Raw genomic sequence first — 16169 nt, forward strand, 5'->3', positions numbered from 1 at the left:
ATCAAACTCCTTGTTTTAACTCACTCCTCCCTTCTCACTACTGCATTTGACTACTCTTAAAAAAAAATCTGAAATTTGACTATTTACCATCTTCTTCCCTCTTCATCCCTGCCATAGATTATGATTCGCTGACTCCTAACTGGTTTTTCTACCTCAATTCTAGCTCCTCTATAGTACATTCTGCACAAATCATCAGGGCAATTTTTTTTTTTAAACCACAAATTAGATTGCTAGACTCCCTGGCAAATCTTTCAGTTGCACTTAAAATCAAATCCAAACTCCTTACCATGGTTCACAAAGTCCAAACATAATCAGGCTACCTCTCAACTTCCTCTCATAATTTTCCCCTCATTCCTACTCTCCAACCAAACAGGTTTCTCAAATATACCTACTTCATTCCCCTGGAAACAGTCCCACTAAACAGATGGAATTTGGAAGACAAAAAAATAACAAAACAGATTGGTCAAACGTTGAAAGAAAATTTAAAGAAAACTATATTGAAAAAGTATAAATTAGGATACTTTTGTGTTGAATAACAAACGGATGATAAGGAGAGGGTGAAATTATACTTGTCTTGAAAGCAAACAAGGGAAGCCAATTAAGATCTCTGAGCAATGAAATAACATCACAACAGTAGTATTTTTAAACGATTATCTAGCAGTGATACAACACACACAGTTGAGAGGAATAAGGAAGTAAATTAGTCAAATACAACAATAATTAAAGAAAGAAAATGAACTAAATGATGACAGTAAAAAGAGAAGTACAAAACATTGCATAGAAAAAAGTTAGCAAAACTTAGCAACTGAACAAATATAGAGGGGGGGAGAGTCAAACACAATTTCGAGGCTTTCTGCCTAGGTGAATTAGATCATCTTTGACTATAATGAGGAATTCAAGGAGAAAAACCAGTAATTTAGAAAAATGAGTTGATGGAAATGTTTCTGGTCATGTTAATACGAGGCCACTTGATAGAAAATGTCCAACTGATATAACTAAAGGGTCACTTAGGTATTAGCCACTAACATGCATTAATACAGGAATCTAGAACAAAGAAAAGCTATAAACGCAATTTATTTTATTTCTATCATACTATGAATCATTCAACAATTTATTCATTATAAGAAATTTGGTAAGATTTTATAGAATGTCACCTACCTTCTTTACTGATTGGTTATCAACAATGAAAAAGACAGTACAGTCTTTTAATAATAACTTGGCAAAAATCAATAAATAGTGGCAGTTTAGCCCTATACAATGCTCTGTGCTAACAAATCGTGCCCTAAGCACTTATGCTAAAACCAGTGAAAGGATGAATTAATTTTCCTTCTATTTTTCTCAAAGAATCATTTTAAAAACTCTTCTTTAATGAGCAAAGGACATGAACAGACACTTCTCAAAAGAAGACAAATGGCCAACCATTAAAAAATGCTCATCATCGCTAATCATCACAGAAATGCAAATCAAAACTACGAGATACCATCTCACATCAGTCAGAATGGCTATTACTAAAAAGTCAAAAAACAGATGCTGGTGAGGCTGCAGAGAAAACAGAACGCTTATACGTTGTTGGTGGGAATGTGAATTAGTTCAGCCACTGTGGAAAACAGTTTGGAGATTTCTCAAAGAACCTAAAACAGAACTACCATTTGATCCAGCAATCCCATTACTGGTTATATACCCAAACGCAAATAGATCATTACACCAAAAAGGCACATGCACTCATCTGTTTAATGCAGCACTACTCACAATATCAAAGATATGGAATCAACCTAGGTACCCATCAATAATGGACTGGATTAAAAAAATGGAATTCATATATACCATGGAATACTACGCAGCCATAAAAAGGATGAAATCATATACTTCACAGCAAGGAGGCCATAGTCCTGAGCAAATTAACACAGGAATAGCAAACCAAATACTGCATGTTCTCACTTATAAATGGGAGGGAACATCAAACACACATGGGCATACACATGGAAACAACAGACAATGCGGACTCCTGGGGGAGCTGGAGAAAGGAGGATGTGAGCTGAAAAACTACCTATTGGGTACTATACTCACTACCTGGATGCAGTATACCCATGTGACAAACCTGCACATGTACCCTCTGTATCTAAAATAAAAGTTGAATTTTAAAAAACCGAAAAAGCAAAAACACACTTTTAAAACAAACAAAAAAGTTTATACATGTACATAGTACTATACAAATAAATTCAAATGATACCAGAAAGTATAAAATAACCTCCATTTCTATACTAGGTTAACATAAACACTGTTAAGATTTTGTATATTCTTCAAAAAAAACTTTCTATGCATATAAAAACAAATGTGAACATAAATCTGCTTTCAAAACTTAAAGATTCCATAATGCTGTTTTATATACTTTGCCTTTTTCACTCAATACTGTATTGTGGAAACTCTTCCACACTAACTCAGACCTCATCATGTTTAATGACTACGTATTCCATTGTATCATACACCATAATATATCAGTTTTACAACTGCTACACACTGAGGTTGGAAACTAGTTTATGTATATAACGCAGATTACCCCCAACAAGCTAAAGAATGAAAGACTAAGATGGAGCACCCATCCAAAATGAGGAAGCAAATAAGTATGAACTTGTGACTACCAATGTTAAATGGAAAAATTAAGTAATACATTACTTTCCATTTACTGACATGAAACATTTTGGATTATATTATTTCAGATCTCATAGCCTTGCTAGAATCCTTAAATGAAAATTGTGGCATTTCTTTTGTACTTACCTTCCCTTTATTCTTCCAGGAGAGCTTGGATTTGAGCTGCTGCTTGCATTGCTTACAGTTTCCATTCGTGATGATTTGGTCTGAGATTGTTTGCCTGCTGATGAAAGTGGCTTGTTAACAGCTCCTAGAACATTGGTTGTTTTAGGCTGAAATGAGAAATGCACATCTCTTTTTATTTGGTTAAAGCCAAAAGAAAGTTACATGTAAAGAACCATAAATAACATCTCTCTCAAAGTATTTACTTACAAATCATGAAAAATGTGTCTATCCTTAAGCAAAATAGTAAGTATAAACTAAATATCACTTGAACAAATTAAAAACTATACAGACAGCATAACAGTTGAATTTCTTAGTTATTTGGAGAAAACAGCTTACATAAAAAGTGAGAATAAATGAAATGAATAATCAACAATGAAAATAGATAATTAGACTCTTGCATGGAAAGACATAAGAATATGCTTTTTTGGCTGGGTGCGGTGGCTCACGCCTGTAATCCCAGCACTTTGGGAGGCCGAGGTGGATGGATCACGAGGTCAGGAGATCAAGACCATCCTGGCTAACACGGTGAAACCCTGTCTCTACTAAAAATACAAAAAATTAGCCGGGCATGGTGGCAGGCATCTGTAGTCCCAGCTACTCGGGATGCTGAGGCAGGAGAATGGCTTGAACCCAGGAGGAGGAGCTTGCAGAGAGCTGAGATTGTGCCACTGCACTCCAGCCTGGGCGACAGAGTGAGACTCCGTCTCAAAAAAAAAAAAAAAAATGCTTTTTAAGATTTTTTTTTTATATTGATATTAACCTAAGAAGTCTAAGAATCAGGTCTCCTAGGACTTTCTTACAAGCTAAAAAGTAAGTTTGTGTATTTCAGCTTGTGTATATCTAGTAAATATAATTATTTCTTACTAGTAAATGGAAGATACTTAATACTTATATTTTCTAGCTTGAGAATATAAATTTTTGAAGAAATACAAAATAACACAATTTTGCCAATAATCACGCTAAAATAAGCTACCACATAAAAATTAAAATGATTCTCAAAACATACTTTTCCAGGAGTGAAAAATGATTTCATTTCAGGAGGCAGATAATTTTTGGTGTTACTGAAATTCTACAACCAAGAGAAAAAGAAGTTGTCAGTGAATATTAAAACACTATCTACGAGGTGGTTCAAAAGCCAACAAAGCAAACAGCGGTTTTTTTTATTTAAACTAAATTATCATATGAAACACAAAATTTCAGTCACTGATTTTAACTACTGCAGTAAGGTTAAACCAACCTCATGCCAACTCTAATATTAACAAAACATATTTGAGCTCTAACATGTTAGAGCTCTAACACTGCATCAGAAAACACATGCTTCTTTAATAACACACATGCTTCTTTAATAATACCATATGTATATGAAAGATCACATATACATACTCCTATTACTCTGCTCACACCAGCGTTGACAGCCCTTTTAGCTACTGAGCAATCCTACAGGGCTGTTCCAAATCTCTATACACTGGTAAGGTCTTAACTGGCATTTTGCTTTAAAAGCAAAAAGAGGTTAGTGGTTATTTCCAGACTCTGTTACTCACTATGTTCAGCTAAATTATGAGAAATTAAATAAATAAATTATGAGGGAGTAAGAGGGATTGTGGGAAACACTTTTTACATCTCATATCACACTCGAGTTTTTTGGAGCATGGTTTGGTAACACTCTTGTAGTATTCCCAGGGTCTTAGGCATGTTCCAGTGTCTGTTCTCTGCTTGTTTCCTCATACCAATTATAAATCCCAATGAATGGCTTTTAACTTCAGACTGTATCTCTATCAGCACTCTCCTTCCCATTTTGAACAATGGCCATTAATTCACAGATTCACATGCTTTGATCACATTTCTGCCTGTGCTCTAAGACTGTCTTAAAACTGAACATAAACACCAGATCATCCTAATATCTGAACCTTATGTGTGTCCTCCAGTTTGACTCATATTCTGGTTCTGATCTTAAATCACATTCTTAAGACTCACAGCAATTTTTCCATGATCCTTCCTGATCTTCATACAACCCAGTGCTGAGAATACATTTTATTTCAACTTACACAAACAAATTGTAAAGTAACTACCTTGTCAGGTTGAGTGAAGAAACGAGCTGGTAGTACTGGGTCTTTAGGAGATTCCAAACTGTATGTAGTACTCTTTGACATGATGATATTCATGGCAACATCACACACGGTGTACAGTTTCTGCAATAGTATATTTTTAAAAAACAGATACTTAAGCTGGCAATCTAAACTCTGTAAACTGGGAATAATTTCAGAACACGAATCCAGTCTGAATAGTAAACTAATGAAAGCAATAGTCTGTGTAAGCATTTTAGCTTACACTACTGGTTTTGCTCATTTGCTTGTAATAAAATTACTAATTCTACGTTAGTAATTCTAATTACTAATAGAAAAAATCATTTGATGCCATCTATAAATACTACAGAAGTTTCATACCTTACCCCTAAATTTTTAAATCAATATGGAACCATAATTATTCACAAAGAATTACATACTTCATTCATTTTTGCATCATCTGGTCCTTGGGCATCTTTTGTTTGTTTAATATTTTCTACCATCTTTCTGATAAATGCATGACTGTTATTTTCATTTTTAGCCATTAATATTTCCAGAACAAACCAAAGACATCTAAAAAAAAAAAAAAGTAAAAAAGAAATATAGAAAAAAATCCTTTGTTAAATATAAATGCACTAATTCTAAATATAAATATAACGAACCTAGATTGTATAACTCCAGGAAGAAAAAAAAAAAGAAACAGTTACAAACCAGCAGGGAAAAAGAATATGTCACACAAACACATAAAAACAGGTCAACAATGCAGACATGAGCTTATAAGATCCCTTCTTAAAATCTCACTAGATTTCCAAGGAGGCAGGTTAAAGGGGAAACACAAATGGTAGAAAGGATGAAGTTATCTTAACCCTCAGCTATGACAGGGAGTTAAAGACTGTCAAAGGAATAGTGGGGCCACAGATCAAGTGAGGCCTCAGATACTCAAGAGTGACTACAGTCCTGATGGGAACTCTTCAAGAGAATACAACTGCCTTATTAAATATAAACAGTTAAGAATATTCATTAATAGAAAAAGTCACGATTGACAACTATAAGCATTGTCTTTGCTTAAAAAGGGAAAAATTAACAGAAAGCTTCAGTAGCTCAGTTTTAAAGTTAATTATGTAAAACTCTATTCAATAAAAAATAAAAAGTGTTTTGCCTATGTATTATACAGACAGAAAGGAACAAAGTTATAGTTGATACACAGAGGAGAAAAGTAATGGGAGAAGGAGAGAAATGTGAAGCAAGGTATTATTCTAGAACAGAAAAGAAATAACCTTTAGGAACTCAGGTACAGGATAAGTTCTTCTGAAATGGCTCCCTGATAGAATGGAGATTACGCATGGCTACACTGGGGCTACTTAGAAATACAACCGTTAAGTGTCTAGTAAATTCCAAAGGATGTTTTATTTGTTTTTAAAATGTTCTCGGAAAGAAGTGGCTAGAAGTTTTCAACAGTTTTAATCACTCTAACACAAAACTAATTTTGATAGAACTAATTTTTTTTTTTTTTTTAAATAGAGACGGAGTCTCACTCTGTTGCCCAGGCTGGAGTGCAGTGGCGCGATCTTGGCTTACTGCCAACCTCCACCACCCAGGTTCAAGCAATTCTCCTGCCTCAGCCTCCCAAGTAGCTGGGACTACAGGCACGTGCCACCACATCTGGCTAATTTTGTTGTATTTTTAGTAGAGACAGGGTTTTACCATGTTGCCCAGGCTGTTCGGGACCTCCTGACCTCAGGTGATCCACCCGCCTCAGCCTCCCAAAGTGCTGAGATTACAAGCATGAGCCACCAGGCCTGGCCGAACTAATTTCTCATCTTTAAAAAAGGAAACTGCAGTGGGAAAAAAATGGCATTTTTTCCTTTGCCATGAGAATTCATCATTAATTTGATTTTATTCTCCTGAGGCTTCTCAAATTATTTAACTATAAAATACTTCTATAAATTAAGACATTAAGAAATATTTTAATATAATAGGAAACTAAAGGCATCATAAATTAGCTGATTAAAAATCCCAATGCTAATCTTGTATGGTAACTGAACGAGGACCAGGGTCTCGAGCTTATTTAAAGAATTATGCTGGTCTTAAAAAGATTTCTCTAAATATCACTGTATTTCTATTCCCCATCCAGGCATGTACAGTGTTTTCAGTCTTTAAGCAATAATCTTTGAAAGAATTACAAATATTTTAAACTCTAGTTGGAGAATCACCAATTAAGTAATAAGTGGGAGTAGTTCCCCAGTTACGAATTTGGCCCATTGTTAAATTAAGCCATTCTCTTTCTACAGAGGAAGATAGTTATTGCAAAGAAAAATGTGCTTACTACATGAGTAAAAGCGAGATTATTAATTGACCTCATATGAAAATCTACACAGTTTCAGAAGGGAGAAGGAAAAGATAAGAAATGGAATGGAAATTTTAATGAATTACTTCAAAAGAAAAGGAACACCAGACTGGTAAAGAAACATAACTATAATAATTATGATTAAGTTTTGGGAAACTACATTAAAAATGTAATATAAAGAGATGGTATGGAAAAAGAAAGACAAGAGAGCAAATAAAGAACCTTAAACGCCTAAGAAATGAAATACATCAATAAACTAATTATAATTGAGATCCAATTATCAGCATTAAGGAGAAAAAATAACTTTCAGAAAATATGAAAATGGGATGGAAAAAGTCTTACTCTTTAACATCTTTAAGTTGTTCAATATCCTGTACTTTGACATAATCTGGGTCATGTGCCAAAAGGTGAATTGTATATGGAACAACATACTCTGGTAGAAGAGACAATAATTTTTCTGAAAAAGAAAAAAAAAAAAAAAAAAAGAAAAAGAAAAAAACAAAACAAAAATATCCAGGTTAGAAAACCAAATCTTACACTCTTTCGTACTATATTTTCTGCATCCCAACAGTTCACCACAATGACTTGAAGAAAAATATATTGAAATACCCTGTGTTGAGGTACATGATAAACAGTCTATTCATTCATCTACCATGTTCAATATTGAAATGGTCTACTAAATACACCATGGGCTGAGGCTACAAAAACAAATATTTCAGTTTTAAAATACATAAGGAAAAAGTGACCCAAACAAACTATATTCAAGAGTGAGAGAAAAAACATCTATTTTTCCTATTAGAAGTGACCCTATGTTTAACACTCTCTTCTAAGCTGCTGAGCAAAATAAGTAACATCTAGTATTTTTCAGAGTCAGTATGGAACAACAAGAGGTTGATACTACTTGTAACAGAAGAACGGAATAAAGGAACAGACTTAAGAGTTTCTAGGGCATTTTAAATAAAGAAACAGCTGTTTAGTTTAAATGCAATTATTTTTGTATGTTGGCTGAGATAAGCATATTCTGTTAGAGAGGTCAGAATGGTAATCCTATTTGGTTTAATAAAGGGTACACATAGACTGGGACTCATATTCTGGACAATTTCCATTTATTTTTCCTATTTTTCAAATAAAAATATAAATTGGATGTTTTAACCTCATGTATATGTGTCAATAAAGCATCAAATTTTCTTTATTTCTATTGCTACATCTACAGAGAACAGTTTGTGTTTAACATCATTCATTTCAAGGCCGATGTAGAAAGAAAAAGGTAACACGGTTCAAAATCTGGTGAAATTAAAATTAAATTCTATCAAATATTTATTGAGTGTTTACTATGTTCCAGGCCTATATTAGAATCTAAAAATATAAAGATGAGTAAGACTAGGTAAAGAGCTCACATTAAAGCATAATCAGAGACAGAAGCTACACTTCAATGTGAAAGGTGCACCAAAGTAAGAATGGCTAACACATACTGAGCACTTCTTTGGACCATACATTATGCCAGGCACTGTATGTAATTTTTCAAATTCTCACAACAACCACAGGCAATCAGTATAATTATACCAATTTTGCAAATAAGGAAACTAGGGCACAAATGATTAAGTAATCTGACAAAACACGACCAGTCAACGGCAGAGGTGGGATGTGACTGCAGAACCCTCACATTTTCCAGCGGAAGGAAGAAAAAGAAAGAGGGTCACAGTGATGTGGTAACCCCAAAACTGTATTTTAAAGCACTCAAAAGGTGTCAACCATGTTCCTTGGTTTTGTTCATTGTTTGTTTGTCTGGAAACGGGAGGCAATTTCCAGATGGAGTTGACAACAGAGAAAAAAGACTGTTACACAAATTTCAAGTAATCGAAAGTAAATGAAACACAGATTTCATAATAGGGAGCAGAAAGCAAGCTTGAAACTCAGGCTGAGAGCAAACTATAAAGGGCTATAAGGTGTTTCAACTTTATCCCACAAGCAACAGAGAATCAACAGAAATTTCAAGCAAGGGACTGATGTGATCTAATCTGTTTCAGAAGGATAATTTTGATAGCAATGTGATACAGCAGGCAGTGGGTCAGAGGCACGGGAACAATGACAACAGGGAGGCAATGTATACAAGAATCCAAGTGAAAATACAGCAAGGTAGAAGAGTAGAAGATAAATGTTCAAGACATTTGGAGAAAGAATTAACAGAATTTGGTGACGGATGAGACGAGGGAAAAACGGTATGAATAATGCCTCTGATTTCTGACTGAGATAAATGGATGGATTTCAATGCTGTTCGTTAGATCATAGAAGTCAAGAGGCACACCAACTAACCTCAATGGGGTAAAGTGAGCAGATGAAAAGTAGGCACGCAAACACCTGATATTAATGTCAGCTACAGGTGAGAACAACAAAGATCAAAGACCTGTACTTTTTTTCAACTAAAATAAGATAATGCTCAGACAATCTATATAAACGTACAAATTTTCCTATTCTGTTAAAAGTACCTCCAATGTCATGGTTTATTTTCCTTGGCAATTTAGTCCTTTACATAAAGAGATATAGGTTGATATTTAAGTACCATGCATTTTTTAAATGACCGTTATATTAAATGAAAAGCAGTTATCGAAAAATGGTAATAATGAGTGTCAATTACAAATAATAAATAACAGTAATATCATATATCATGTTGTATTCTATAAAACTGAAACTAGCAGGCTGAAAAAGTATCCTTTTTATTTTCTTATATGCTTACCACTAACAGCTGCATGCTGCTTCAGATACTCCCGCCTTACATTTATATTTTTCACCAAACATTGCCTAGCATGAGCTCTTCTCTCCTTTACAGGATCTTTTGCACAAAGGGCACAGATTGCCATATACTCAAGTGGAAGCCGTAAACGGGAAAGGCCTTTGTGAAGTTTCTGGGCAAACACTTGTCTTACTTGATAGCATTCATCCTGTAAAGACACAATTATTCCAGATATTATTCAAATGGCAGCAAAGAGTAACAACTTCAGATATAAAATTTTCTATTTTAAGTAAAGAAAAGAGTAAACAGTAGCAAGTCTATCTACAATAATTGCTTCACTGCTCAAAAGAGTGACATGTTGTGACTAAAGTTCATTTCAAAGCTGCAATATTCATCTGGGCCCTAATAAGTACCAGTTAGATGTGTTAGAAAACAAACATACTTTTAAAACAGAAAAAAACTAGTAAATATAAATCTGCCCTAACTTAAATAACATAGAAAAATTAAGGTTTAAACACCATCTCATATATATCTTTTTCATTTACTGGGCAAGATAAAACTGTCCAATTTATACATTTTCGTTCTATCACTGAAAAAAACTCTTCATATTAAAATGTACAACTCTAGCTGGGCATAGTGGTACACACCTGTAGTCCCAACTACTCGGGAGGCTAAGGCAGACATAGCAAGACCCTGTCTCTTAATAAAGAAATAAAAAGCACAACTCTGAAGGTAAGGATTACTAATCCATTTCAGAAACACCAAATTATTTTGACTTCTATACTTAAACCAGGCTGATTATTACCCGTGTGCCTGCTTAACTCATACTACTCCCCTCTCCTAAACTACCGACCCCTAGTCTCCTAGCTAACTCCTACTTATCCTTAAAGACAGCTTATATATCAGACAGAAAGCAGTGTGTAATCTGTATCCAGCACCCACCTCTGTGATCTTAGCATTCTGTACTTATCTCCAGCATAGCATTTAGTATAAAGTATTAAAATGATTGGTTTAAATGTCTGTCTTACCCATCAGTACTTGTTCCTTGAAGAAAAGAATTATGTTTTTACCTCTCTAAGCCTAACACAAAACCTGGCACATAGATGATCAGAAGTTTTTCTGAACGACACTAGTTCCCCCTTATCAGTGGAGGTAGAGGATACATTCCAAGACCCACAGTGGATGCCTGAAACTGAGGATAGTACCAAATGCTATATATATTATGCGTTTTTCTATATATAGATACCTATAATAAAGTTTAATTTATAAATTAGGCACAGCAAGAAATTAACAATAACTAATAATAAGATAGAACAAGTATAACAATATACTATAATAAATGTTATGTGAATGTGGTCTCCCTTGTTCTTAAAATATCTTACTGTGGAAAAGCAAAACCACAGATAGGGCAGACTACTGCACAGGGAAAAGTTCAAACTTTTCTACACGGCCTACAAAGACCTTCATGATTACAACTTACACTCCACCAATTAAATAAGGTATGGTGTGTTTTTTACTATTGTAACAATTTCTTCATCTAGAATGATCACTTAGTTTATCTTCCCAAAAAATCTTGGTCATAACATCTCATCCTTATCTTTAAATCCTTATTTTATAATCTTTCATTTCATTTAAATTTCAGTTTATCAAAATACCAAACATCTACTTTTAGAGAAGTAGTCTAAAGAGCTTCTGCACAGCAAAAGAAACAAACCATCAACAGAGTAAACAGACAAATTACAGAATGAGAGAAAATTTTTGCAAACTATGCATCCAACAAAAGTCTAATATCCAGAATCTATAAGAAACTTAAATAAATTAACAAACAAAAACCAAACAACTCCGTTAAAAAGTGGGCAAAGGACATAAACAGACACTTTTCAAAAGAAGATATACACACAGCCAACAAGCATATGAAAAAATGTTCAACGTCGTTAATCATTAGTGAAATGCAAATCAAAACCACGAGACACCATCTCATACCAGTCAGAATGGCCATTATTAGAAAGCCAAAAAATAATAGATGCTGGTGAGACTGTGGAGAAAGGGGAGCACTAATACAATGCTAGTGAGAATGTAAATTAGTTTAGCCATTGCGGAAAGCAGGTTGGTGATTTCTCAAAGAACTGAAAACAGGACTACCATTTGACATAGCAATCCCATTACTGGGTATATACCCAAAGGATTATAAATCATGTCTACCATGAAGGCACATGTATGTATGTATATGTTCACTGCAGCACTATTCACAACAGTAAAGACACACAATCAATCTAAATGTCCATCAACAGTACACTGGATAAAGAAAATGTGATACAGATACACCATGGAATACTACATGTGCTTTTTGCAGCAATATGTATGGAGCTGGAGGCCATTATCTTTAATGAATAAAGGAACAGAAAACCAAATACTGCTGTTCTCACTTGTAAGTGGGAGCTAAACATTGAGTACACGTGAACACAAAGAAGAAAACACAACAGACACCAAAGCCTTCTTGAGGGTGGAGGGTAGGAGGAGGGTGAAGATGGAAAACTACCTTTTGGGTACTATAATTATCACCTGGGTGATGAAATAATCTGTACACCACCCCCTGTGACAAACAATTTACCTATCTAACAAACCTGCACATGTACCCCTGAACCTAAAGTTTAAAACACACACCACACACACACACACACACACACACACACACACACACACACAGAGGCCGGGCGCAGTGGCTCATGCCTGTAATTCCAACACTTTGGGAGGCCAAGGCAAGTGGATCACCTGAGGTCAGGAGTTCGAGAGCAGCCTGGCCAAGATGGTAAAGCCCTGTCTCTACTGAAAATACAAAAATTAGCCAGGTGTGGTGGCAGGCACCTGTAATCCCAGCTACTTGGGAGGCTGAGGCAGGAGAATTGCTTGAACCCGGGAGGCAGAGGTTACAGTGAGCTGAGATCGCACCATTGCACTCCAGCCTGGGTGACAGAGCAAGACTCCATCTTGGGGGGAAAAAAATTAGCTGTGGGGAGGGAAGGGGAAGAAGCAGTCTAGTTTTCATAGAAACAGTTATCTACCCTCATATTCCATGAAACAAAGTTAACATTAACTCACCCTGCCCTCAGTATCAGTCCCACAGAGGAGAGGAGTCTCTGTTATAGAATTATTATGAAAATACCCAATTACAAAGTGGGTAAGTAAAAATCCACATATCACAAGCGTATTCACAAATGAACAGGCCATTAATTAAAATCCCAATCAAGTCCAAGTTTTTGTCCCTCTCTGACTAATCATTCAGGATGCAACAATACAAGACAAATTAATTGCAATGTCAATCCTTGAATCATCACACAAGTAGCAGGTTTTCAAAAAGTATCAAAGTGATGTTAGAGAACTGGGAAATCATAGGCAACTCCACTAACATAAATAACAACTGAAGAAGAGAAAATTGACAGGAATGATGACACACACATAGGTACTTCAAGAGAATCATGTGAATAAATAAGTATAAAAAGCGCTACTGGGAACTGAGGAAGTCTTCAAATATTTTTCTGCAAAGATGATTATCCTTTTGACCGGTATTACAAAAGTTAAATGTGATGTAAAGAATAGAGTAATACAATTTTGTCTGAAAAAAATGTACCCTCAAAAAAGCAAACACTGGATATAATTGGTTAAACATAAGAAAAAAACAGATGGTGTCTAATATTACAAAGGTCCCCGCCCCCCCCAGATAAAGTTCCAATCAAAGCTTTTATTCACTACTGACTATGAAATTAATTTTAGTCTGCAGCTTAAGTAAATTCACTTTTAGTAGCCTTTTCTAATACAAAGTATCTCAAAACTACCATTAATACCATGTAAACAGTTCAATTAGTTTGTGTATCTCACTGTATTATTGATACATCTCTATTTTCTGTTCTCCTAAGAAATTGTTAGCTTCTTTGGGCTACAACCATGACTTACTCATCTTTGTATTTCCAGAACTTAGAACAATGTACAGCACACAGAAGTACAGAGTAAATCTTTCATGAACTGAATTCCAAGTCCTAAAATATCTAAGTAATTATTAAATTATGTTAAAATTCATATTGTTTTATTAAATTTCTCCAAATGTACTTTCTGTTCAAATACATAACAGCAGCCTCCCAGATACAATACTGCATTTAAAGAGCCCCAACTCAAGAAATAAAGTACATGTAGTAAAGCGCAAAGCATAGTCTTGTATGTATCAGAGGACAGCAGATAAAATCCATAGGAAATCAAAGACTTCTTCCAGCTAAAAGAATCAGAGGGAGTTTTGTAAAGAAGGTTGTGTCTGAGCACTGACTTACAGAAAGGGTTAGGCTGGATGTGTGGAAATGGGAGAGTAAAGAGAAAATTAAAGGCAGCAAAGTACAAGGCACATAAAAGAAAAAAAGCTGTTCAGCTACATGAAATGAGGTTAAGTAAAGGAGAGTGTGCTCAACAAGATTTTTAAGTGTAGATTCGGGTTAAAATATTAGACGGGCTCAAACACCAGGTTGTATGTGCAGTTGTTTTTACAAGTACAAACCCCCTAAATATTTTTGGAACAGAGGAACGACATGATCGTAACTGTAATTAGGGAAATTTACCAACAATAAAAAAGATTCCCAACAGTCTTGGTGAGAGCTAATGATGATTACAGCAATAAGAATGGTCAAGAAAGTATGAATAAAAATTATATAATGGATATCAAAGGACAGAATTATCTGTACTTTGCAACAAGGTGCAAGGACAAGCCAAGAGTCAAATATAAACGATGCTTTTATGTATAAGAAATGCCATTCAGATTTATTTAACACTTATATAGGCTCTATATGTCAAGAAAGAATAGATCTGTGAAATATTATAAATCTCAATATTATATTCACAGAACATAAAAGTATAAAATTTCTGTTTAGCATTTGAAGTAGGACCTTAGTCTTGAAAAAAACTTAACGTTGCTGATGTAATAGTCACTTACATAGATGATGAGACGGCCAAAGAAGACTGTGTAAGTGAGGAAGTTGATCCTAGACAGATCCTCATAAAACACATACATAAAAAAAAAAAAAAAAAGAGGAAGAGCCAGAAAATGTAATCAGATAAGTAAAGCAACAATCAAGGGACAGAAACGAAATAAGACAGTTTTAAGAATAAAGGAGCAATGAGTTGTGTCAAATATAATGAAGCCCGGTATCACTGGACTTGAGGACTTCGACAGAACATTTTTGGAAAACAACAAAGGCAAATGACAAAATATGAGTAGAGAAGACAGGATAAGAGAGTAAGAGAGACAAAGATAGATTATTCTTTCTTGAGGTTTGGAGGTTTAAAAAGAAGAGATGGGCATGTGATTTAAAGGAAGAACAGAATTACAGAAAAGCTTTGTTTAAAATAGGGTAATTTGATATGTTTCTAAGTTGTGAGAAGATGCTAGTAACTGATTTTTAACCACTGACACATGTTCCATAGTCAAGATAATTCCAAAGCTATCTTAAAGTTTAGGCCATTTGAACTTTCACCTTGGGAATTTGGTGCTTGAGGTGGCAATGTATAACAAATATTTGCTAGAAAAGGAAGTCCTCAGAAGTCAGTAACCGTGGATGCTTTTTACTTATAGTGGACATTTACCTAATGGCTGGCACATACTTCTTATATACTGTAAGTTTCAAATAAAGTCCATTTCTTGTATTTCCATACTTTGTGTTTTTTAAATATTTCCACTTCAATAATGATAGCAGCAAATGCTCTAAGAAATACCATACCAAGAACCTGATAAACAGACTGCAAGTCTTACCATCTTAATAAAATAATTACTTATGTTGGTTTCTTCTAAGAAATGTAATAGATGCTTTTTAAACAATTTTCAGTTTCTTATAAGATTATCTCCAAAAATTAAGTGGGGAAACTAAACCAAGGAAGTTATGGGATCCCCAAAATTCTTTTTTTTTTTTTTTTTTTTTTTTTTTTTGAGATGGAGTCTCGCTCTGTTGCCCAGGCTGGAGTGCAATGGCACGACCTTGGCTCACTGCAACCTCTGCCTCCTGAGTTCAAGCGATTCTCCTGGCGTGAGCCACCGCACCTGGCTGAAATAGCTGTTTTTAAAAGACTGAAGTACCAGTCTTGACAAATCATTTGACAAAAATGATTACAATTTAAAAATAGATGACTATGTCTACAGAGTTACACATAAGTGGCAATTTAAAAATATGTACTAGAATAA

The 16169-nt window shown here is 34.7% G+C and overlaps 1 protein-coding gene across 7 annotated transcripts in view; it reads right to left on the reverse strand.

Moving 5' to 3' along the window:
- PDS5B (PDS5 cohesin associated factor B) overlaps positions 1 to 16169 on the reverse strand; it is a 190877-nt gene that overhangs the window by 14787 nt on the left and 159921 nt on the right. For all 7 annotated transcript variants that reach the window (XM_012502078.2, XM_030818548.1, XM_030818550.1 and 4 more), the window contains exons 25-30: positions 9959 to 10163; positions 7567 to 7681; positions 5318 to 5450; positions 4884 to 5003; positions 3821 to 3883; positions 2776 to 2921 (exon numbers count right to left, since the gene is read on the reverse strand). In XM_012502078.2, coding sequence (XP_012357532.1) covers positions 2776 to 2921; positions 3821 to 3883; positions 4884 to 5003; positions 5318 to 5450; positions 7567 to 7681; positions 9959 to 10163 — 782 coding nt within the window. The remainder of the gene's footprint in view (positions 1 to 2775; positions 2922 to 3820; positions 3884 to 4883; positions 5004 to 5317; positions 5451 to 7566; positions 7682 to 9958; positions 10164 to 16169) is intronic.

This window comes from Nomascus leucogenys, chromosome 9 (genome assembly GCF_006542625.1).
Source record: "Nomascus leucogenys isolate Asia chromosome 9, Asia_NLE_v1, whole genome shotgun sequence".
Classification (NCBI taxonomy): Eukaryota; Metazoa; Chordata; class Mammalia; order Primates; family Hylobatidae; genus Nomascus; species Nomascus leucogenys.